At 45.1% G+C, this 24,690-nt stretch overlaps 1 protein-coding gene across 1 annotated transcript; it reads right to left on the bottom strand.

The window, feature by feature from the left end:
- Positions 1–280: 280 nt before the first annotated feature.
- On the bottom strand, positions 281–2,117 carry LOC142492172 (uncharacterized). Its single transcript, XM_075594847.1, has 2 exons — positions 672–2,117; positions 281–459 (listed from the first exon to the last, which is right to left on the bottom strand). The coding sequence occupies exon 1, from the start codon at positions 1,853–1,855 to the stop codon at positions 998–1,000; it is 858 nt and encodes a 285-aa protein (XP_075450962.1). The 5' UTR covers positions 1,856–2,117; the 3' UTR covers positions 281–459; positions 672–997.
- Positions 2,118–24,690: the final 22,573 nt, after the last annotated feature.

The following is a 24,690-nucleotide window of genomic DNA, read 5'->3' as shown; positions in this document are numbered from 1 at the left end:
ACAAGGAAGCCACATCTAGGGTTACCCAGATGTAGCTTGAGTGCCAGGTGAAAGGTGCTAAAAGAGATAATACATGCTTGGTGTCTATAATATGTGAGGGTAAAGAAAAAACAAGTGGCTGTAAAAAGTGATCTATATATTGAAAAAGGTGTTCACCCAGGGAACCAATGCTGGAAATAATGGGTCTACCTGGGGGTGCAATGAGTGTCTTGTGTATTTTCGGCAAGTGATGAAAAATTGGAGTGATAGGATCTGGAGTGGTGAGGAAGTCTCGCTCACTGGGTGAGAGCACATGTAAAATCTCACCTTCGTCCATGAGGTCCTGGAACTCTACTGAACTGGGGAGTCGGATCCCTGTCGAGAGTACGGTAAGCCTCCGGGTCGTCTAGTTGCCGCTGGGCCTCAGATATGTAGTATTCTCTGTCGAGCACCACTGTTGCGCCACCCTTGCCTGCTTTTCTAATAAGGATAGAATCATTATCACTCAGAGATTTCAAAGCTGCCCTTTGATCAACTGTCAGGTTGTCTCGCTGCAAACCCCTGGTTCCTATGCCTTTAGCTAGGAGCGAAAGATCTCTCTCAATGCCCTTTTGGAAGATATCAATGTACTGCCCCCTCATATGTGCAGGGTAGAACACCGATTTCTTCTTGAAGCCCGAATTGATACTAACCAAAAAATGTATAGGATTATCTATAGTATTGTTCTCATTAAAGAGATCCATAAGGTCCTGCTGTTGGCACTGATCCTGGAAACCTAGAGGAATTGGGACAACAGTATTAGCATCATAAATGGGTAACATTGCATTCGAAGTATTACTTCTGGTAGAGAAAAAACGTTTGAGGGTTAACTTTCTTGTAAATTTAATTACATCCACCATGGTAGAGAACAAGTTGAATTTTGTGCTGGGTGCAAAAGATAGTCCAAGGTGTAAAATGGACAATTCTGCTTGCGTCAATTCATGTTTAGAAATGTTTATGACATTACTGGTCTCAATACTCAAGTTTTCAATCTCTTTGAGGGCATCCAACTGTATGTTTTTCCTCCTGCCTCTTCTTGTCTTTCCTCGTTTTTTGAAGACTTCTGACTGGCCGGTCGGTTTGGATGCGTCATCTCACTGGTTCCTGCCTTCTCGTCACCGGAAGATGGATAGAAATCACTCTCAGAGAATGAAAAGGATACAGCATGTGATGTTAAATCATTATCCCTGTTCCCCTTCAGGATGGATCTATTACCCCCACCTTCCTTATATGGTTTCTTGGATTTTGGTTTACCCTTACTTCTAGAGGGTAATTTTTGCCATATGTAAATTTGGTTCACCTCGTAGTCGGCCTTATCTCGCTCAAATTTTGTTTGCTTATTTAGCATAATAGTTTTCTCTTGCTTATTGAGCTTGTTAGCAGTTTTCAAATCTAGCTCTTTAAAGTTTTCCATGTGTGAAAAGGCTTTCAACTTGTGCTGCAATTCTGCTATTTGTTTGGACACTATTTTATTTTCTTCAGATTTAAATCTTATAATTAGGTCCATTAATTTAAATGAGCAGTCATTGAGAATATGGCACCATTGTTGCTCAAATTCCCCATTCACAAAACCAAAAGAGGGTGTTTTGGTGTGGCGTAACCCTCTGGGAATGCGTTTAACGCGATTATAATTTTCCATGGTTGTTATTTCCCACCATATTCGCTGTCGTGATAATAAACATTTCTCCAACCTATTGAAGTGTGCCTTGAGGTCTGCAGTGTCCTCACAGAATAGTTCAGTTGTGTTGCTAAAAATAGCCTCCACTCTGTGCATGCGATTGGCAGTGTTGCAGCAGCTGAATAAAAATTCTGGATCTTGCTCAGGTGCAGTATCCATGTTGGTGTAGCCCTTTAACGTGTGTGTGTGAATCAAACCACGTGTGATGGTACACGAGGTTACTCCCAATTTTGCCCAAGCAAATGTATAAGGGAATAGCAGTAGAAGAGTCACAGGAGTGTATAAATACTAGTGTCCACGATCTGCTAACAGAAGATAATGTTCCAATTACCAGGGAGTCTGTCCTGCGCTTCTGTGTATAACACAAGTATGGATATGTGTCAGACACTGGAGTTTGGCATGAGGGAGCTCGGCAGGGCCACAGAATTGACCGGTGCAGGGGGATATTAATATTACCTCACCTGCTCCTCCGGTCTGCGACCCGTTCTCCTCGCCTGCTCCTGCGTGACGCCGTCTGGGACGTCAAGGAAGAAGAAGAAATTCGGCGCAACTGCGCATGTCTGAAGAATGAAGCTCCCGGATGTCTCTTCAAAAAACTTTATTTAGCACACACCGCGGTCTCCCCCTCAACGCGTTTCACCCTTACACAGAGGGCTTCGTCTCGGAGTGGGGAGAAACGGTAGCAGCCTGTTTAAATACCCTAAAAAGCCCGCGAAAGCGGCATAAAAGTTAACCCTTTCAATACCATTAGCCTATTGGTTGAATGTCTTTTAGCACCTTTCACCTGGCACTCAAGCTACATCTGGGTAACCCTAGATGTGGCTTCCTTGTACAATATTATTGAACACGAGCACGGTCTAACAGCCACAGAATTCTTTTTGCACAATCACTCTACCCTTTCTCTAGCACACATAGCATTTATTTTGGATAGTATTATATTTTCACTTACACACAACTATTTTCTCTTTGACCAGCAGTATTATCTCCAAACACGTGGGACAGCAATGGGGACTTCGTTTGCCCCCTCCTATGCCAACCTTTTCATGGGTTGGTGGGAGATGTCCCACGTGTTTGGAGATTCTAACCCTTTCAGGCATCATGTGGCGTTTTACAAGCGCTACATTGATGACCTGATCTTGATCTGGAGTGGTGGGGAGGAGGAACTTTTGAGGTTTTTTGAATACCTGGCAGAGAACACACTCAACCTGAAATTTACGCACACATATAATAAAAACCAAATACAATTTTTGGACTTGAATCTATATGTAGACATTGAGAATAAAATTCAATCAGATATCTATAGAAAAGATAATGCCAGGAATTCATTGCTTCATGCCAAAAGTTGTCACGCACGCCCTCTGGTCAGAGGCATTCCAAAGGGGCAGTTCCTGCGTTTACGCTGGAACTGCTCTACTTTGGAGGCCTTTGTCCACAGAGCAGACGAGATGAGAGAGAGATTCCTGTCGAGGGGATATGATAGTACAGATCTGGATTTAGCATATCAGAGTGCACTGGATACAGATAGAGATACGCTTATAAATATGACAGTTAGTCGTGCCAAGAAAGGTACACAGGTCGAAAACACAGAAGCGCCATTCTTTATCACTAACTTCAGCGAGCAAGCGAACACTATTAAAGCAATAATACGTAAACATTGGGCCACACTATCTTTAGATCCCTCATTAAGTAAAATGGTCTGTGTGGGTCCTAAAATAGTGTTTCGCAGAGCAGCCACATTAGGGAATTTCTTATCACCGAGTATGTTGAAATCAACAAATTATAACAAAACTAAACTGTCCTTTTTTCCAAAATTAATGGGTTCATTTAAATGTGGACATTGCAAGATTTGTCCAAATATGATCCAAACTACACATTTTTTTAACCATGATGAAACACGCAGATTCCATATCAGAACGTTTATGTCATGTCAGACGAACTTTGTTATATATATGTTACAGTGCGGATGTAAAAAACAATACGTGGGGCTAACAAGTAGAGCCCTAAAAATCCGCATCTTGGAACATTAAAGGCTAATAAAAAACAAAGACATGACACATCCTGTACCTATACACTTTAATAAGTGTCCGCTGGGTTTTGTAGAGAATTTCCAATGTTGTGCAATAGAACACATAGCCTTACCCCCTCGGGGAGGGGATAGAACTAAAATCTTGTATCAACGAGAGGCTCATTGGATACATACATTAAATACGCTACAGCCCAACGGACTCAATATTGATTGGGATCTGCGTTGTTTCTTATAGACTATTTAGATTAGATTACCTTGAGGAATGCTAGTATATATTTGTTCTCTCCATAAAAGATTGTTCAGTATATTAAATTTGTCATTTGGTTTATCTTCCTTTCTGTTCCCTTCTTTCCTCCTCCCCTCCTACTCACAATACACCCCCCCCCATTTCCTCCCCCCCTCCCGTCCCTTCCTCTTCCCCCCTCCCTTCTTCCTTTCTTTCCCCCCCCCTTCCCCTCCGCCCCCCCTTCATTTTGTTCCGTATTTTCCTTGCCAAACAGCATCATTCATTAAAACATTAAGGCCTTTTTCTGTATTATTGACAAATATTTTGTTTATGCATGATGACAGTACATTCTGCATATCAACATTGGCTTGAAGCTGTTATTGTTTATGAAACAGGAATTAAGGGACCTATTAATACTGTCGCAGTGTTGTGACCAGTGTTTTAATGCATTTATACACTTTCAATATATGGCCAGATAGTTTAATCTATGCATATGTATATGTCTATTATCGATTATACATTAATCAAGTTTTGACTTTAATAGTATTGTTATAACTGTATCATGGCATAGACATTCAACCAATAGGCTAATGGTATTGAAAGGGTTAACTTTTATGCCGCTTTCGCGGGCTTTTTAGGGTATTTAAACAGGCTGCTACCGTTTCTCCCCACTCCGAGACGAAGCCCTCTGTGTAAGGGTGAAACGCGTTGAGGGGGAGACCACGGTGTAGCCCTTGTGTGTGCTAAATAAAGTTTTTTTGAAGAGACATCCGGGAGCTTCATTCGTCAGACATGCGCAATTGCGCCGAATTTCTTCTTCTTCCTTTTTCCAGTCTGTGATTGATGCCGGGGGTCTCCGGAGCTGATACCCGCACCGGAGGCCCCCGGCATGCATCCGAGGCAGGAAAAATGCATTTAAAGGCCACTTCATTACCATAGCGGCTAAGGCAATGAAGGGGTTTAACCCATCGTGCCAGCTTTATTGTGGGTAGCGGATGTGGGTGAAGGGGGTATTTGGTCCTTGTTGCACTTAACCCCTTCACGACCGTAGCAGTTAATACCGCTACGGTCATGAAGGGGTTAAGCCTTCCCGCTACCCACCCGCAAGCCCTAAACAACCACCGTTGGGGCTAATACCCCCTTCACCCACACCCGCTAACCACAATTAAAAAAATAATCACACACAGCAGCCCCACACTAAATAAATAAATAAATCTAAATAAATAAATATCTCTATATAAATAAATAAATAAATAAATAAATAAATATATATATATATATATATATATATATATACAGCTAAACCCCGTTATAACGCGCCTCGTTATACCGCGATTCGGTTATAACGCGGTTTTCCCGTGGCTCCCGTTTAAAAAAAAAAAAAAAAAAAAATAAAATTTTTTTTTTTTTTTACATTTTTTTTTTTGCACACTGCACACACTGCACACACTGCACACACTCACTGCACACACACTGCTCATTGCTCACACTGCCACACTGCACACACACTGCACACTGCACACACACTGCTCATTGCTCACACTGACACACTGCACACACACTGACACACTGCACACACACTGCACACTGCACACACACTGCACACTGCACACACACTGCTCATTGCTCACACTGCACACACTGACACACTGCACACACACTCACACACACTCACACACACTCTCACACACTCTCACACACTCTCACACACTCTCACACACTCACACACACTCACACACACTCACACACACTCACACACACTCACACACACCCACACACACTTACACACACTCACACACACCCACACACACTTACGCACACTCACACACACTTACAGACACACACACACACTTACACACACAGACACTCACACACACTTACACACACTCACACACACTTACAGACACTCACAGACACTCACGCACACTTACGCACACTCACGCACATCCACGCACACTCACAGACACTCACACCCACTTACACACACTTAGACACACTTAGACACACTTAGACACTCACAGACACTCACACACACTTACACACACTTACACACACACTTACACACACACTCAGACACTTACACACACTCACAGACACTTACACACACTCACACCCACATACACACACCCATATACACACACACACTTTCTCTCCCACATATACATACACACACACACTCTCTCACTCTACACAGACGGGGGGTGGGGTCGGAGCAGAGGAAAGGCCATGACCAGCACCACCACCCGCTCCCCCCCTCCTCCCGCGCAGGCAGCGGGAGCGCCAGGTACAGCGGTGGGGAGAAGAAACCCCCCGCTACCACCTCCATGCAGGCAGCGGGATCTGAGGTAAGCGGCGACCTGAGGGACATCCCCGCTCCCATCTCCTGCCCCGCGGCCTGTCCCGCGGTGACAGGGGGAAGCGGGGACAGGAGGGACATCCCCGCTCCCATCTCCTGCCCCGCGGCCTGTCCCGTGGTGACAGGGGGAAGCGGGGACAGGAGGGACATCCCCGCTCCCATCTCCTGCCCCGCGGCCTGTCCCGCGGTGACAGGGGGAAGCGGGGAGCGGAGGGACATGCCCGCTCCCATCTCCTGTCCCGCGGGATGAATATGCGCTAAAGCGTGGCGGCCATTTTTTTTTCCGCGACCCCATTAGTAACGCGGTGGTCTCGGGGTGGACCCCGAGACCCGCGTTATAACGGGGTTTAGCTGTATATATATATATATATATATATATATATATATAAAACCCCAACAACCCCTAACATACACATATATGCACATCAATGATACTATAGGCTGGCGGGGGCCCTCGGGTGTTACCCGCAGGCCTGCAGTACCAATTATGTGCCCCCCCAAATTAATGTCTAAACACATACATACTTATAAAGAAATTACCCCCCCCCTTAACACATACAGTATTGTAATGGCCACACTTACTATTATCCACAAAGGGATAATAGGGAATATGCCAATTTTGAATACATAAACAGCAATAAATACATTAAATACATATAGCACTCACCCATGTCCGGCTGCCACGATGAAGGCCATCCTCCTCTTCATCCTGCCCATGCCCCCTCCGCTGCTGCAAAACAGACACAAGAATGAAAACATCCAATGTAATGTCCCCTAACCCCTTAACCACCATAGCGGTTATTAACCGCTACTGTCATTAAGGGGTTAACCCACCCTCACCCACCACTCGGGACGCCTACATACCCTCCCACACTAACCTCCCACCCCGTGAGGCCTAACCACCCTCAACCACTACCCACAAGGGAGGCCTACCCACATACCGTTTGGGAACCCCCCTTGGGGAAACCCCCCCCACCCCCAGAACCCACAATAAAAACAATACAGTGACACACAATAAACATCATTATGTTTAATAAATACATTACCCACCCCCTGTGCCCCCCCATAAATACAAGATTTATCCTTTTACAAACAGGGTTCATAACACAGCCCCACACGAGTCCCCGGTGGGCTGGCGGGGCACCTGACAGACATACAGGGTACCAGCAGCTCGTTTCAAACAGGTTCTGGAGGCCTATTGGTGGGTCCCGCCAAGCGCCATGGCCCCCAGGTGGTCTCCTTGGGTCACCGTGGGCCACAATTGGGTCCCCACGGTAGGCCCAAGGATGTCTGGGAGCCCCGGGTCAGACCCACAGGTGTCTGCGGGGCCTTGGGTGGTTCCCACGGGGGTCTGGGGAACTCACGAGTGCTCACTATAACACTTCTCCATACAGACACACTACAATAAAATTAATTTCCTTTCATAATCCTAACTGAACTTACAATCACAATCATCAACTGCAAAACAAATACCTCAAATGCCAATCAACACATAGCATTTACATTGTATATATGATGCATACAATCTATGCACCATATACATTCTGCAAATGAATATTATCAAAAACATTGCAAGCAAAATACAAATACCTCCCAACAAGTATTCTATTTTAACCAATCCAGTAAACATAAATCAATTACCATTCATTAATGACATCCCTAAACAATTTACATTCCATCCCTAACAATTAAACAATTAACTAATTCAAGCCTTTAACATAACAATTTAGCCTGTGAAAAAATATATGTACCAACAAGAATACAAAATTGAAAACCAAGGCTAACCCTGACCTCAAGTACACCATACAATATCAACAATTACATCTATCTAATTTTAAAATACATTATACACACATTTATGCATAGCAGCATAGACAAATTAATTTAAAACACAGCAAAGCAAGCTTTTAAAACAACATAATTTCTTACCCTGTATGTATATACCCCGGAAGAAGATAGAAGAAAGAAAAATACAGATGAAGATGGATTATAAATAGAAGACCCGTGGATTGATTTGGATTTTTAGTTTAATGTTTTTTTATGGTTTTTTATTTTCTGGGTTCCTGTGCCTGGTGGTTTTGTTTGTGAGTAAGCTGTTCAACGGGAGTCGGTGGGGTCAAGTAATGGTAAGTGAACTAAAGAAATGTATTTAATTGAACTTGTTAATTATTTTAAATGCTTTTTTTACATGTGTATTTATTTATTTGTGGTATATCATTTCTTGCCACTGTATGTATGTATGTATGTATGTATGTATGTATGTATGTATGTATGTATGTATGTATGTATGTATTATGTATGTATGTATAGAGAGATATATACATACAGAGTAAGAAATTATGTTGTTTTAAAAGCTTGCTTTGCTGTGTGACGTCATCTGTTCGTTCCGCCGCAAACATTGTCCCCGGTGGGAACCTAAACTATCTGGAGGTGTGTTCCCGGGGAAAGAATACTGTGAGGAGCCTGATGACGTGAGTTCCTGCTGGCAGAGATACACGAGGGCTGTACTGGATGCAGTGGTGTCACGGAGCAGAGTAGCAGAGCAGCAGCGCTTACAGATCCTTTGGAGCATGAGTATTACTCATACAATGCTTTTTTATCTTTTATGTTTGTGAGTTCATTTTATGAGCCTTTTATTGTGAATTAAACCATTTTTTGCACAGTAATGCACTAGGATTGGGCGCTTTTTTCTTCTGTTTTCCTATGTATGTATGTATGTCTAGAGAGATATATACATACAGGGTAAGAAATTATGTTGTTTTAAAAGCTTGATTTGATGTGTTTTAAATTAATTTGTCTATGCTGCTATGCATAAATGTGTGTATAATGTATTTTAAAATTAGATAGATGGAATTGTTGATATTGTATGGTGTACTTGAGGTCAGGGTTAGCCTTGGTTTTCAATTTTGTATTCTTGTTGGTACATATATTTTTTCACAGGCTAAATTGTTATGTTAAAGGCTTGAATTGGTTAATTGTTTAATTGTTAGGGATGGAATGTAAATTGTTTAGGGATGTCATTATTGAATGCTAATTGATTTATGTTTACTGGATTGGTTAAAATAGTATACTTGTTTGGAGGTATCTGTATTTTGCTTGCAATGTTATTGTTAACATTCATTTGCAGAATGTATATGGTGCTTAGATTGTATGCATCTACTATATATTTCTGAAATGTCTGTATGTTTGTCTGCATGCCCTGTGTCCCTAGGGTCAATCGCATTGCACCCTTTGGCCTGTCACTCCACCTCAACACTGTCCCACCCCTCACCACACTGTCCCACCCCTCACTGACTCTCATTGGCCTTCGGACAACACCACTGCCACACTGTCCCACCCCTCACCCCACTGTCCCACCCCTCACTGACAATCCTCACTGCTCTGGGGCGACCTCTCAACCCACAAAGCCCTCACCGCCTGCTACCACAGATCAGGTACAGAATCTCTATATCAACATTCACCTCCACACACCGCACGAACAAGCAGCGCAACACTGCCTCTTACAAACACCCCCCTCCACCACCACCCCCCCCAACCTCATGCACCCCCCTCCACCACCACCCCCCTCAACCTCATGCACCCTCCTCCACCACCACCCCCCCCAACCTCATGCACACTACGAACGCACGCCACAGCTCTCCCGCTACTGCAGCCCATCACCAACCCCCCTCACCCAAACATACAACGCACGATGCTCCATCACCCCCCCCTCACACGAACAGCAAACGCACGCTGCTGAACATACAACGCACGATGCTCCATCACACCCCCCCCCTCACCCTAACATCCCCGGAGCACACCCAAAACCACCCCACCCCCCTCACCCATACATCCAACTCACGCTGCCGACCATCCAACGCACAATGCTGCTCCGGAGCCCCTCAACCCCCCCCCCAACATCCAACGCACGATGACACCTCACGATGCTGCTCCGGAGCCCCCCCCCCACACTCACCTGAACATCCACTGCACGATGCTGCTCCGGAGCCCCTCACCCCCCCCCCCCACACTCACCCGAACATCCACCGCACGATGCTGCTCCGGAGCCCCTCACCCCCCCCCCCACACTCACCCGAACATCCACCGCACGATGCTGCTCCGGAGCCCCTCACACCCCCCCCCACACTCACCCGAATATCCACCGTACGATGCTGCTCCGGAGCCCCTCGCCCCCCCCCACACTCACCCGAACATCCACCGCACGATGCTGCTCCGGAGCCCCCCTCACCCCCCCCAACATCCAACGCACGATGCCACCTCACGATGCTGCTCCGGAGCCCCTCACCCCCCCTCCTCACCCTCTGTCCGCCCCCCCCCCCATATCACGTGCGCCGCCCTGCACCGGCTCCGGACGGGAAGTGCGGCCCTTCTACCCCAGCCGCTCCCTTACCTCCCCGGCGCTACCTCCCGCTCAGGTAAGACACTGCGCGTCCCGCTTCAGCTTATGGTGCCAGTAGCTCCTATTTCAGGCCCGCAGCCTCGCGCCTCAGGCCCACACAGGCCCACACAGGCCCACACAGGGCGCTTCCTGCCGCCACCTGCACGCGCCTCACTCAGCCGGACGGCACATCAGGGGACCAAGCAGGCGCCGGGGGGGGGAGCGCGAGTCACGGGGAACGGGGGGGGGGGGGGTGGGGGCGAGCCAAGAGTCACAGGGAACGGGGGGGGGGAGTCACGGGGAATGGGGGGGGAGTCACGGGGAGGGGGGGGGGAGTCACGGGGAGGGGGGGGAGTCACGGGGAGGGGGGGGGAGTCACGGGGAGGGGGGGGAGTCACGGGGAGGGGGGGGGGAGTCACAGGGAGGGGGGGGGAGTCACCAGCCCAACCAGCAGGGGGATGGACTCACGGAGGGGGGGGGGGACATGCACATACATTAATTATGACAATACATATGCCCACTGCTCTCCACCCCATCCAACACTCCCCTTCCCCCCCCCACACCCCTTCCCCCCCACTCCCCTTCCCCCCCCCACTCCCCTTCCCCCCCCCCCCCGCTCCCCTTTTCACCCCCCCCCCCACACTCACCCGAACATCCACCGCACGATGCTGCTCCGGAGCCCCTCACACCCCCCCCCCACACTCACCCGAACATCCACCGTACGATGCTGCTCCGGAGCCCCTCACCCCCCCCCCACACTCACCCGAACATCCACCGCACGATGCTGCTCCGGAGCCCCTCACCCCCCCAACATCCAACGCACGATGCCACCTCACGATGCTGCTCCGGAGCCCCTCACCCCCCCTCCTCACCCTCTGTCCGCCCCCCCATATCACGTGCGCCGCCCTGCACCGGCTCCGGACGGGAAGCACGGCCCTTCTACCCCAGCCGCTCCCTTACCTCCCGCTCAGGTAAGACACTGCGCGTCCCGCTTCAGCTTATGACGCCAGTAACTCCTATTTCAGGCCCGCAGCCTCGCGCCTCAGGCCCACACAGGCCCACACAGGGCACTTCCTGCCGCCACCTGCACGCGCCTCACTCAGCCGGACAGCACATCGGGGGGACCAAGCAGGCGCCGAGGGGGGGAGCGCGAGTCACGGGGAATGGGGGGGGGGGGGTGGGGGCGAGCCAAGAGTCACAGGGAATGGGGGGGGGAGTCACGGGGAATGGGGGGGGAGTCACGGGGAGGGGGGGGGAGTCACGGGGAGGGGGGGGAGTCACGGGGAGGGGGGGGGAGTCACGGGGAGGGGGGGGGAGTCACGGGGAGGGGGGGGGAGTCACAGGGAGGGGGGGGGAGTCACCAGCCCAACCAGCAGGGCGATGGACTCACGGAGGGGGGGGGACATGCACATACATTAATTATGACAATACATATGCCCACTGCTCTCCACCCCGTCCCACACTCCCCTTCCCCCCCCCACACCCCTACCCCCCCACTCCCCTTCCCCCCCCACTCCCCTTTACCCCCCCCCACTCCCCTTTCTCCCCCCCCGCTCCCCTTTCTCCCCCCCCGCCCTCCGCTCCCCTTTTACCCCTGCCCTCCGCTCCCCTTATACCCCCTCCGCCCCCCTTTTACCCACCCTCCTCCCCTTCCCACCCTCCTCCTCCCCTCCTTCCCTCCCTCCTCCTCCCCTTATACCCCCTCCGCCCCCCTTTTACCCCCCCTCCTCCTCCCCTCCTTTACATCTGTTATGTCACCAAAATATACATTGTACTGTGGTGTGTTTACAATAAAACATTTTTAAACAACATCGTATTACATTTTATTCCATCTTTCTTTTCAATATTATTATCCAACCTTTCCAACAAATACTCACCTATTGTTCCACCATTTATAAATAATACTACCTATTACGCATTTACATCCCGGGCAACGCCGGGTCTCTCAGCTAGTCATATATACAATGTAAATGCAATGTGTTGATTGGCATTTGAGGTATTTTTTGGCAGTTGATGATTGTGATGTAAGTTCAGTTAGGATTATGAAAGGAAATTTATTTTATTGTAGTGTTTCTGTATGGAGAAGTGTTTTTGGAGTACAGCAAGTTTTTTATAACCCTTCTACATTTATTTGTATATTGGTTCATCATGTGTGTGTGTGTATATATATATATATATATATATATATATATATATATATATATATATATATATATGTAGAGGTATCAGTACCGTGTTAGCCGAGCTTCAATAATCAAAAAAATAAAAAAATAAATAGATGATACCGTTCTGTGGCTAACGAAATGCTTTTATTTGTGCGAGCTTTCGAGATACACTGATCTCTTCTTCCGGCAATGTTACAATGTTTGCTTCATTCATTGTAACATCGCCGGAAGAAGAGATCAGTGTATCTCGAAAGCTCGCACAAATAAAAGCATTTCGTTAGCCACAGAACGGTATCATCTATTTATTTTTTTATTTTTTTGATTATATATATATATATATATATATATATATATATCGCTATATATATATATATATATATATATATATATATATATATATATATATATATATATATTTGCATGATAAAGCCAATGTACAAATTCATGGGTGAAGGGTGGGTATCGGGCCAGTGTGGCTTAACCCCTTAATTACCTTTGCGGTTATTATCCGATAAGGTGTTTAAGGGGTTAATTGATATCTGAATGTAATTGCAATGTATTGGCTTTGTATTGGCTATGTATTTTGTGGGCAAGACAAGGATGTTGCTGGCGATGGAGACTTCTTATTGATGAGGTCAGTAGTACTTTATTTATTTGAATATGCTAGTTAATGTTTTTAATAATGGATAAATAATAATATATTATCCCTATCTGGATAATAGTTATTTTGCACATTATTGTACTGTAGGTGTTGGGGGGGGGGGGTGTATGTATTGAATGTATAGGCCAGGTTGATTTATTTATTTTACATTCAGGGTTTGTTCCGTGGTTCTGCGTGAGACCTCTGGAGACCACCTGTGGTCTCCGAGGGTATCTCACGGGTATCAGGCTGGTGGTTCCACGGGTGACACATGCAGGGATGAAGCGGTGGCCTCACATCTGTGGGGGCACCGCGGACCCCTAATCTGCGGGGATGAAGCGGTGGTCCCACATTCGTGGGGGCACCGCAGACCCATAGGTGCGGGGATGAAGTGGTGGTCCCACATCCGTGGGGGCACTGTGGACCCATAGTGAGCACTCTTGAGTTCCCCAGACCCCCGTGGGAACCACCGGAGGCCCCGCAGACACCTGTGGGTCTGACCCGGGGCTCCCAGACATCCTTGGGCCTACCGTGGGGACCCAATTGTGGCCCACGATGACCCAAGGAGACCACCTGGGGGCCATGGCACTTGGCGGGACCCACCAACAGGCCTCCAGAACCTGTTTGAAACGAGCTGCTGGTACCCTGTATGTCTGTCAGGTGCCCCACCAGCCCACCGGGGACTCGCGTGGGGCTGTGTTATGAACCCTGTTTTTAAAAGGATACATCTTATATTTATGGGGGGCACAGGGGGTGGGTAATGTATTAATAAATATAATGATGTTTATTGTGTGTCGTATTGTTTTTATTGTGGTACTGGGGGTGAGGGTGGCCTCCCTTGTGGGTAGTGGGTGAGGGTGGTTAGGCCTCACGGGGTGGGGGGTTAGTGGGGGAGGGTATGTAGGCATCCCGAGTGGTGGGTGAGGGTGGGTTAACCCCTTAATGACAGTAGCGGTTAATAACCGCTATGGTGATTAAGGGGTTAGGGGACATTACATTGGATGTTTTTATTTTTGTGTCTGTTTTGCAGCAGCGGAGGGGGCATGGGCAGGATAAAGAGGAGGATGGCCTTCATCGTGGCAGCTGGAAATGGGTGGTGAGTACTATATATATTTAATGTATTTATTGTTGTTTATGTATTTCAAATACACTGTTGGTGTATGTTGTTTATTGCTATGTTTATTGGGGGCAAATGTCCCCAATAAACATGCTATTCTGCCTTAACCCCTTCATTGCCTTAGCGGCTATCCGCTATGGTAATGAAGCAGCATTTATGTATTTTTAATAATATTGTGCGGAAGCAGGGGGTCCCCTGAGCTGAACCGCATTGATTTGTGCCTCAGAGACCCCCTGCTTCCCGAGTTAAAGGCCCCGGTTTGGAGCACCGGTGCCAGAGTCGCCGCCATATTTATAGCGGACACGGCGCGAATGGGGTGCTATTAAGATGGCGGCGACACTGCCACCCCATGACACATTCCAGGGCCTGTAACTCGGGAAGCAGGGGGTCCCTGGTCCACAAAGCAATGCGGTTCAGCTCAGGGGACCCCCTGCTCACTGTACACTATTATTAAAAATACATTCATGTTGCTTCGTTACTGTAGCACATAGCCGCAAAGGTAAGGAACGAGTGTTTATTGATATGTGTGTTTTACTGATAGTGTAGATGTGCAGAGGGTCTCCGGAGTTGAACCGCTTTGGTTTTAGGTCCGGGGACCCCCTGCTTCCCGAGATACAGGCCACTTTAGGGGGTTCCGGTATCCCTCTGCTTTGTTTACATTCCGCGGTCACGTGATCGGGACCTTTAAATAAAGAGGGATACCGGCACCTCATAAAGGGGCTTGTATCTCGGGTAGCAGGGGGTCCCCGGACCTGAAACCAATGCGGTTCAGCTCCGGAGACCCCCTGCACATGTACACTATCAGTAAAAGTTGTTTATAAATACTTTATTTTTTGCCGATGCTTGCACTGAGAGAGCGGCTTGTCTCTCTCTGCTGTAAACACCTATCGGCAGAAACGGCTTATCGGGAGCCAGGCTGTATCGGCACAGGCTCATCGGCAGTTTTGCTTTTGCAGTGATTCGGCAGGGATCGGCATGGATTCGGCCCTTACTGAATACTGCGAGGGCAAATCGCCAAAAAAAGGCCTATCGGCCACACTTGCCGAAGAGATTTTATTGGGGCTTACTGCATGAGGCCCTTAGTGACAGTTTACCAACTGTAATAACTAATGAACATCTGCTTTTTGTATTACTAAAAATAGGTGGAGACACTTACTGTAGTTCTTGGTAACACAATGCTCTATGTATCAAGAGGTGCATGTGAGCTGATGCACTTGTGACCAAAAATTAGAATTTGTTCCTATCTGAAACATGAGATACTCCTTGTATTTTTACTCCCCTCCTTCTAGATTGTAAGCTCCTTTGGGATAGAGCCATACAGTATTTTGGCAGGTGCTGCCAGGGCTCTTGAACATGGACATAGAAGCAGGTGAGTGTGATGCTCCAATTAAATACCAGTCCTTGCAGGACATCCAGTGTTAATAGAGGTCCAGACTAAGGGTTAACCTCGGCCGCGTTAGAGTGCCCCCATTGAAATAAATAGACATCTGGTGGGGTAATTGTGGAGTCAGCCAGACCCTCACTGCATAATAATATAAGCAACCCAGACCAGTGTATGGAATAAGGAGGTCAATGACCTAGGTAAGCAGGACAATTGAAAAGCACTATGGCTCAGTGCTGTACTACCCAGGGGACACTCGTGTCGTCGTCGGCGTGCAATCCATTGTGTGATGATCCAAGGATATAGAGAGCATTGATGGCGCACTGCCAGAGAGTCCTGAGAAGATAAGTCAGGAACCAAAAAACAGCCAGGCCACTCCAAGATGAAAAAATGCTGTGCAGTTTATTGCATGCTGAAAAACACACAAAGGTGGACAGGAAAACGCACCTACGCGTTTCGTACTTAGTGTACTTTATCAAGGTGACATGGTGCTGTAAAAGCTGCTGCTTTATACTAATCTAAATCATTGCCAGGCCTATAGGGTAACGCGCAGCCCTCGCGCGTCCCGCAGTGTCTGTGCATGAGAAATCTCGCGAGAGCGATGCGCGCGCACCTAGAGGAGGGGCAGTGTGGGCAAATCAGTGCAAACATGGCTGTGAATTCGGCTTCGGTCCACCGAGTGACGACACAGCCGCGCGCCATACCTGGTGGGCGCGCGCGCGTGACGTCACATACAGGAGACCGGCCGAACCTCTAGTGAAGTGTTTTTTTTACAATACAAATAACTTTATTGAACATCGAATATATACACAAATGAATAAGAATATCGGAAGAAAAAGGGGGTTACAACAATAAAGAAGTTAACAAGTAACTGAGTACTATATAGACAGCAGCCCTATGCATAGGTATGGGGAAAACACAATAAAACAGAAGTATAAAAATATAAAAAGCATAACAAAGGAGAGGGGAGGGATTGTTCCTCACATTCAAAGAGCTACAGTATATCTATTAGAGTGATGAATGGATCATAAAGGGATACTAATATGGAATATAATGTATGGTTTTTTTTCAATACTATTGAGTACCTAAAATTTGGCATAACAAATCCTGTGAGCCCTAGCTAATAAATCCCATGATCCCTCACTGAACTGATTTGAATGCATATATATAGTATTGATTCCCAAAGTGTGCCCATACACTAAATATGCATAGGCAAGAATTAAAACACCTTGTTATCCAGAGGACAGAACAGTACACAGCATAATAATCATATAATACAATTAGCATATATACATAGCAAGTGTAGCATTTTTGCCGTATTGAATTCACATAAATTGCAATATACAGTATTAACATCTGTACTGTAGTTAACAGAGGCGTATACAAATATAGTAGAAATTGTATCCCATTTATGAATAGTTATGTGTTACATCCAGACTGTCTCATATGACTTATTAATGATATTAATATTAATATAAATATAATGAACACCGAATGGGAGATTTGAATTCTATCAATACATTTTAAATGGAAATATAAAAATAAAAATAATTAAGTACTAAACTACTGTATAGTGTGGTTCAGTCAAAGCAATTAGATCCTTGAACACAATAAGGTTAATATATGAAAAAATAATCTATAAAAATGTGTATTGTTAAAGGCAACTAATTGTTAAGTTCAATGAAAAATAATAAAAATATTGAATATATGAATTCACAGAAAATGACTCAAATCCCAGTCGGTGTTCATGCCCAAAGGAGTTCTTGTTCTGAAGGTAAAGATCCAAAAGGATTCTCGTCTATCAAGTTGTTTCGTCCTGTCTCCTCCTCTTATGGGTACAGGAATATGTTCTATACCCTGAAATGTGAATGAGCCAATACCGCCGTTCGGACAACTAGAGAAATGCTTTGCAACTGGATGGTTCTGATCTGCATTATTGATAAGTCTCAAATGTTCAAGAATTCTAACTTTTAAGCATCTAGTTGTCCGTCCCACGTATTGTAGGCCACATCCACATTTCAGTAAGTAAACAACATAAGAAGAGTTACAATTAATAAATGATTTTATAGAGTACATTTTTCTAGTATTCGTAGAGGTAAAGGTTCTATTTTTACTCATTTTAGAACATGCTTTACAATGGGAACATGGATATGTTCCATGTGGTTTCTTAGATCTGTCTTTATTTACGGATTCAATAATGTCGAACCACTTGTCCCCTAGTCTCTTTGAATCCGTAAATAAAGACAGATCTAAGAAACCACATGGAACATATCCATGTTCCCATTGTAAAGCATGTTCTAAAATGAGTAAAAATAGAACCTTTACCTCTACGAATACTAGAAAAATGTACTCTATAAAATCATTTATTAATTGTAACTCTTCTTATGTTGTTTACTTACTGAAATGTGGATGTGGCCTACAATACGTGGGACGGACAACTAGATGCTTAAAAGTTAGAATTCTTGAACATTTGAGACTTATCAATAATGCAGATCAGAACCATCCAGTTGCAAAGCATTTCTCTAGTTGTCCGAACGGCAGTATTGGCTCATTCACATTTCAGGGTATAGAACATATTCCTGTACCCATAAGAGGAGGAGACAGGACGAAACAACTTGATAGATGAGAATCCTTTTGGATCTTTACCTTCAGAACAAGAACTCCTTTGGGCATGAACACCGACTGGGATTTGAGTCATTTTCTGTGAATTCATATATTCAATATTTTTATTATTTTTCATTGAACTTAACAATTAGTTGCCTTTAACAATACACATTTTTATAGATTATTTTTTCATATATTAACCTTATTGTGTTCAAGGATCTAATTGCTTTGACTGAACCACACTATACAGTAGTTTAGTACTTAATTATTTTTATTTTTATATTTCCATTTAAAATGTATTGATAGAATTCAAATCTCCCATTCGGTGTTCATTATATTTATATTAATATTAATATCATTAATAAGTCATATGAGACAGTCTGGATGTAACACATAACTATTCATAAATGGGATACAATTTCTACTATATTTGTATACGCCTCTGTTAACTACAGTACAGATGTTAATACTGTATATTGCAATTTATGTGAATTCAATACGGCAAAAATGCTACACTTGCTATGTATATATGCTAATTGTATTATATGATTATTATGCTGTGTACTGTTCTGTCCTCTGGATAACAAGGTGTTTTAATTCTTGCCTATGCATATTTAGTGTATGGGCACACTTTGGGAATCAATACTATATATATGCATTCAAATCAGTTCAGTGATGGATCATGGGATTTATTAGCTAGGGCTCACAGGATTTGTTATGCCAAATTTTAGGTACTCAATAGTATTGAAAAAAAACCATACATTACATTCCATATTAGTATCCCTTTATGATCCATTCATCACTCTAATAGATATACAGTAGCTCTTTGAATGTGAGGAACAATCCCTCCCCTCTCCTTTGTTGTGCTTTTTATATTTTTATACTTCTGTTTTATTGTGTTTTCCCCATACCTATGCATAGGGCTGCTATCTATATAGTACTCAGTTACTTGTTAACTTCTTTATTGTTGTAACCCCCTTTTTCTTCCGATATTCTTATTCATTTGTGTATATATTCGATGTTCAATAAAGTTATTTGTATTGTAAAAAAACACTTCACTAGAGGTTCGGCCGGTCTCCTGTATGTGACGTCACGCGCGCGCGCCCACCAGGTATGGCGCGCGGCTGTGTCGTCACTCGGTGGACCGAAGCCGAATTCACAGCCATGTTTGCACTGATTTGCCCACACTGCCCCTCCTCTAGGTGCGCGCGCATCGCTCTCGCGAGATTTCGCATGCACAGACACTGCGGGACGCGCGAGGGCTGCGCGTTACCCTATTGGCCTGGCAATGATTTAGATTAGTATAAAGCAGCAGCTTTTACAGCACCATGTCACCTTGATAAAGTACACTAAGTACGAAACGCGTAGGTGCGTTTTCCTGTCCACTTTTGTGTGTTTTTCAGCATGCAATAAACTGCACAGCATTTTTTCATCTTGGAGTGGCCTGGCTGTTTTTTGGTTCCTGACTTATCTTCTCAGGACTCTCTGGCAGTGCGCCATCAACGCTCTCTATACTCTTGAACAGGGACCCTTGCTTTCTGGGGCTCTGTGCTTAAGCACCTGATAGCACAGATGTTGGCTCTGCGTTCCTTGAGCTTGGTCCCCGCCAAGGACGCATATAGAAGGGATAAGAATTTGAGGGACATGCTGGTGAAAACTGACAACCAAGAAAAATATGCGATTGAGCATTTTTTTAAGTCATAAAATTCCTGACTGCTATAAATGCAAGGGATGTTGAGTATGTATTTCTCTTATTATTCAGAACACCTTCTGCCACTCGATAGATGGTAACAAATTAAGGATTACCCACAGAATTACATGTGATACCATACATGTTATTTACTACCTTAAATGCCCACGTGGGCTCATAAATGTTGGGAAAATCACACGGTCATTGAAGACCAGATTCATCTAGCACCACAGCAACATCAAAAGGGCGAGGACAATATGTTGTTAAGTTTTATCCAAATGTATATAATTATTTCTTTTGTGATTAGTTCTGTATTTATATAATAGTTATATATTCATTTTTTGTATATGTTATATTTGTAGTTGCCTGCCTGGTGATTTTCAGTAGCCTGTAAATGTTCTCATACAATTTAATGTTTATACATGCCTCCTAGTCAGTAGTGGATCGCATGTCAGGTTTTTATTACTGGGGGAGTTGGAGGTAGCATCTGCGCATGCGCCGATGCGGGGAGTAGGAAGGGAGCCTACGCGGCTCTCGGAGGCGTGCTCTCAGTGTGGAGGCCGTCCTGAGAGGCGTGCCGATCGTGATGAGCACGGCTGGGGCTTGCGGGGACTCCCAGAATGCTCTGGCGTGCGGCGCATGCGCGGCGTGCACGATTCCCATTGGTCTGATGACGCGCAATGACGTCATTATTGGCGCGAAAACCCGGCGGGCAGCTGCATTTAAACTGATGATTTTATAGTATACAGCACTTCTTGAAAAAGTTCTCTCTGAACGAAACGCGTTAAAGTTTGCTGCTGTCCCACATCCAGGTGATCTATAAATAAAGGATTTTTATTGCAAGACCTGCTCTTATCATCCTTGCTGTGCGCTGCACACCCTGGCCTGAGGACAATATGACCCTGTTAAAACATTGTAAAGATCATAGACATAATTTCTCATCCATACGGTTCATGGAGATTGAACATCTGCCCCCAAGGGCAGAGGGGGTGATATCGACAGACTATTGCTTCAATGTGAGGCATTTTGGATTTTTTTTAATGAAGATCCTTAAGGCTCATGGATTAAATGATGACTTTGAATTGACTTGCTTTCTATAAAATATTTTTTTTGGGTTCAGGACTCCTTACATTTTTCATTTAAATATTTCACAATTTTTTTTTAAATATATCATTTTATAATTGTTTTGTTTTTTTTCGTCATTATTTTTCATATATTTTTAATGCATACTGTATATATAATTTTTTTCTGTTATTCCAGTTCTTCTTTGGTATTACCATTTTTTTACTATGTTCCTAAAAAAAATGTGTTTGTGCATAGTGTAAAATGTTTTCATATATTTTTTCATTTTCTCCCTTTTTTTGTTCTTTTTGTCCTTGTTTGTGTAGGACCCCTTTTGCTTTATTGTTTCTCCAATTACTATTATTTGTCTCTTTTTGTACAGCACAGAGCCTTGCCTCTGTCCGGGGGCCTGGCACTCGGAGGGGAATGCATGGTGATGCCCCTCTCACCTGATGCTCTCCCAATCCTGCCTGCCCTAATCCACACACTGATGTGTGGATGTCACTGCACTTGGAGGGTTCTCCACCACCGATCTTGCCTCCAGCCAGGACCTGACTATTGTAGGGGCATTGCCATGATGACCCACCTGATATCTGCCCTGCCTTATGCACTGACGGGGTGACTTCACCACACTGGGAGATGTCACCGTGCTCCATCGTGGCTACGGCTGGGCCTGGCTGATCTGGGGACATTGCCAGGGGGACGCCCCGCCCACCTGATGGTTACTGTGTTCTCTGTGGACCGCCGTGGTACTGCTTCCCTCAGGGCAACTACACTGTGACGCCACTCCTTGGAATCCATTACAGCAACCGGCGGGAGCCTCTGCTTGCACAGATGCGGGTCAGCACATCAGGAGGTAGTCGGTGGTTGGTTATCACTTATGGACACTTTTTACGTGTGTTTTGGTTTCACTATCCTAATCCCTGAAGAAGGAAGAAAATCTCATTTGAGTGACAAGGTCACAATAGATCCTCGCTAAACTGCACGCATTTGTCAAAAGTAAAGTGTGGAGTTATTTAACACGGGGCACAAATATCCCTACATATGGCTGATATGTATGTATGTCTTTATTTATATAGCGCCATTAATTTTCATAGCGTTTCACAGTCACCACACCCCTGACACAAGTTTCACGTGACAGGCACGCTTCTTCAGGGGTGAGCATACTATGAGCGAACTTCAGTGTTGAGCTGTCTCACTCATGACCGCCAACGTCATCACAACCCCAATGCACGTTTCACATGACAGGTGCGCTTCTACAGAGGTGAGGAGTTCTCCCTGTATTCACCCTTATTACAAGCTGCTTAGCACATTTATGTGCACCATACATCTTTATCCACACAGTGGACCCTGTAGGGATATATATGCGGTTATAAGATATCTATATATTCCTGTATAAATATATATATATATACAGCGGAACCCCGTTATAACACGGTCCTCAGGGTCCACCCGATACGTCCGTGTTAAAACCTGGATCACAATTACAAAAAAATAACTCTCGCATCTCTCCCTGAAGCTGGCGTCGCAGAAGCACCCCCACGCAGCACTTACCCGGCATCTGCAGCAGGTGATCTGTGTCCTGTTCAGAGAAGCTGTGAGTCTGCAAGAGGGGAAGGGAGAGGGGGGGAGGATCTCATGGAGTCTGGGCCAGGATGTCAGCTGTGTGTGTGTCCCGTGGTCAGGCACCAGCTCCCTTCTCTACTCCCCCCGGCAGAGGTACAGGGTGGGAGGGGGGGAAAGGTGTGTGTATGTGGTGATGGGATGTGCAGGTGGGGTTATGTGCAGGAAGGAGGGATGTGATGGGAGGGGGATTGGATGGAATGTGCAGGGGGATGGGATGTGCAGGAAGGGGAGGGGTGATGTGCAGGCAAGGGGGTGTGATGTGCAGGAAGGGGGATGTGATGTGCAGGGGGGTGATGTGCAGGGTTGGGGGGGGTGATGTGCAGTCAGGGAGAAGTGATGTGCAGGAAGGGGGTTGTGATGGGCAGGGGTGGGTGGGATGTGATGTGCAGTGGGGGGGTGTTGAGCAGGCAGGGGTGATGTGCAGAGGGGGGTGATGTGCAGGAAGGCGTATGTGATGGGCAGAGGGGATGGGATGTGATGTGCAGTGGAGTATTGTGTGTATCCGTCCGTCCGTTAGCAATAAAGCTTTAAAAAAATTAGCTTTAAAAAACGGGCACCACACTCACACCGCATTATAGGCGGATCCGCATTGAAGCGTATCGCGCTATAATAGGGTTGAGCTATATAATATATATATATATATATATATATATATATATACTAATGATTTATGTAAGAGGAACTATCTCCCAGACTCCACATTCTAGGGGTCAATGCGTATCTTCAAATTAAGGGATACTATTCAATATTACAACTAGTTATATGTTTTTTTCTGTGGTCTTTAATAACCTGTTTTGGCATATGTTGTTTTTGCTGACTTTGATATTTATATATAAGTGTATTTTATACATGATTGTCTAATGTAAGGACTCAAGTATTGTTAGCATATAGCACACTAATAGACCCATGTCAGTGTAAAACCATTATATTATATATCAGGCATTGACACAGTGCGAGCCTATTACAAGTCACAACTTTATTGGATCTTACCTTACCTTAGGCAATTGGCTCCTAGAAGATTGGAACATATTAATTTATGGCTTTTTTTTTCTGTCATCACTCTCGTGATTTTAACATGTATTGTCACTTTATATATGTTTGTCACTATTGTCATTATTTGATCATGATATTAAAACTTTATTATTTTTCTTGGTTTTAGATACAGTAACAATTGTTTACTAAATTATGTGATAGGACCTGAGGGCTTCCCACCACATATAAGCTATATGTAGGGATATTTGTGTACCGTGTTAAATAACACTACACTTTACTTTTGACAAATGAGTGCAGTTTAGAGAGGATCTATTGTGACCTTGTCACACCAATGAGATTTTCAATATATGTATATACTCCTTGTGCACCTTTGTCATTTTATTATAAGATAGTACTCTGTGTAGTGTGCTGGCTAAGTGGTTAGTTTCCCTGCTATAGTCATCCCTGATCAAGGTGCTGTTGTACTGAAAGGTTGAATGTTGTTATGACTTCTTTAAGTCATTAAATGACACTTTCTGTTACTTTTTGATTGATTCATGTTTTTGGTGTGCTTGACTACTTTTTTTCATTTTTTCTCAACACATGATATGATATTTGAATTGGTCAAGAAGTACAAATCTAATATCTCTAGCAAAGAATATGTACCACTGAAGTCGTTACAGGGTAACAAGAAAATGATTGTGAAGAAGGCAGATAAAGGAGGGGGAACGGTAATTATGGATAAGATTTA

The sequence above is a fragment of the Ascaphus truei genome, chromosome 4 (assembly GCF_040206685.1).
Source record: "Ascaphus truei isolate aAscTru1 chromosome 4, aAscTru1.hap1, whole genome shotgun sequence".
Lineage (NCBI taxonomy): Eukaryota > Metazoa > Chordata > Amphibia > Anura > Ascaphidae > Ascaphus > Ascaphus truei.
The sequence above is the reverse complement of the archived record's forward strand: the minus strand, read 5'-3'. Positions and strand labels throughout refer to the sequence as shown.

Coding starts and splice junctions, on each gene's coding strand:
- LOC142492172 (XM_075594847.1), bottom strand. CDS start 1,855: ATGGATACTGCACCTGAGCAAGATCCAGAATTTTTATTCAGCTGCTGC.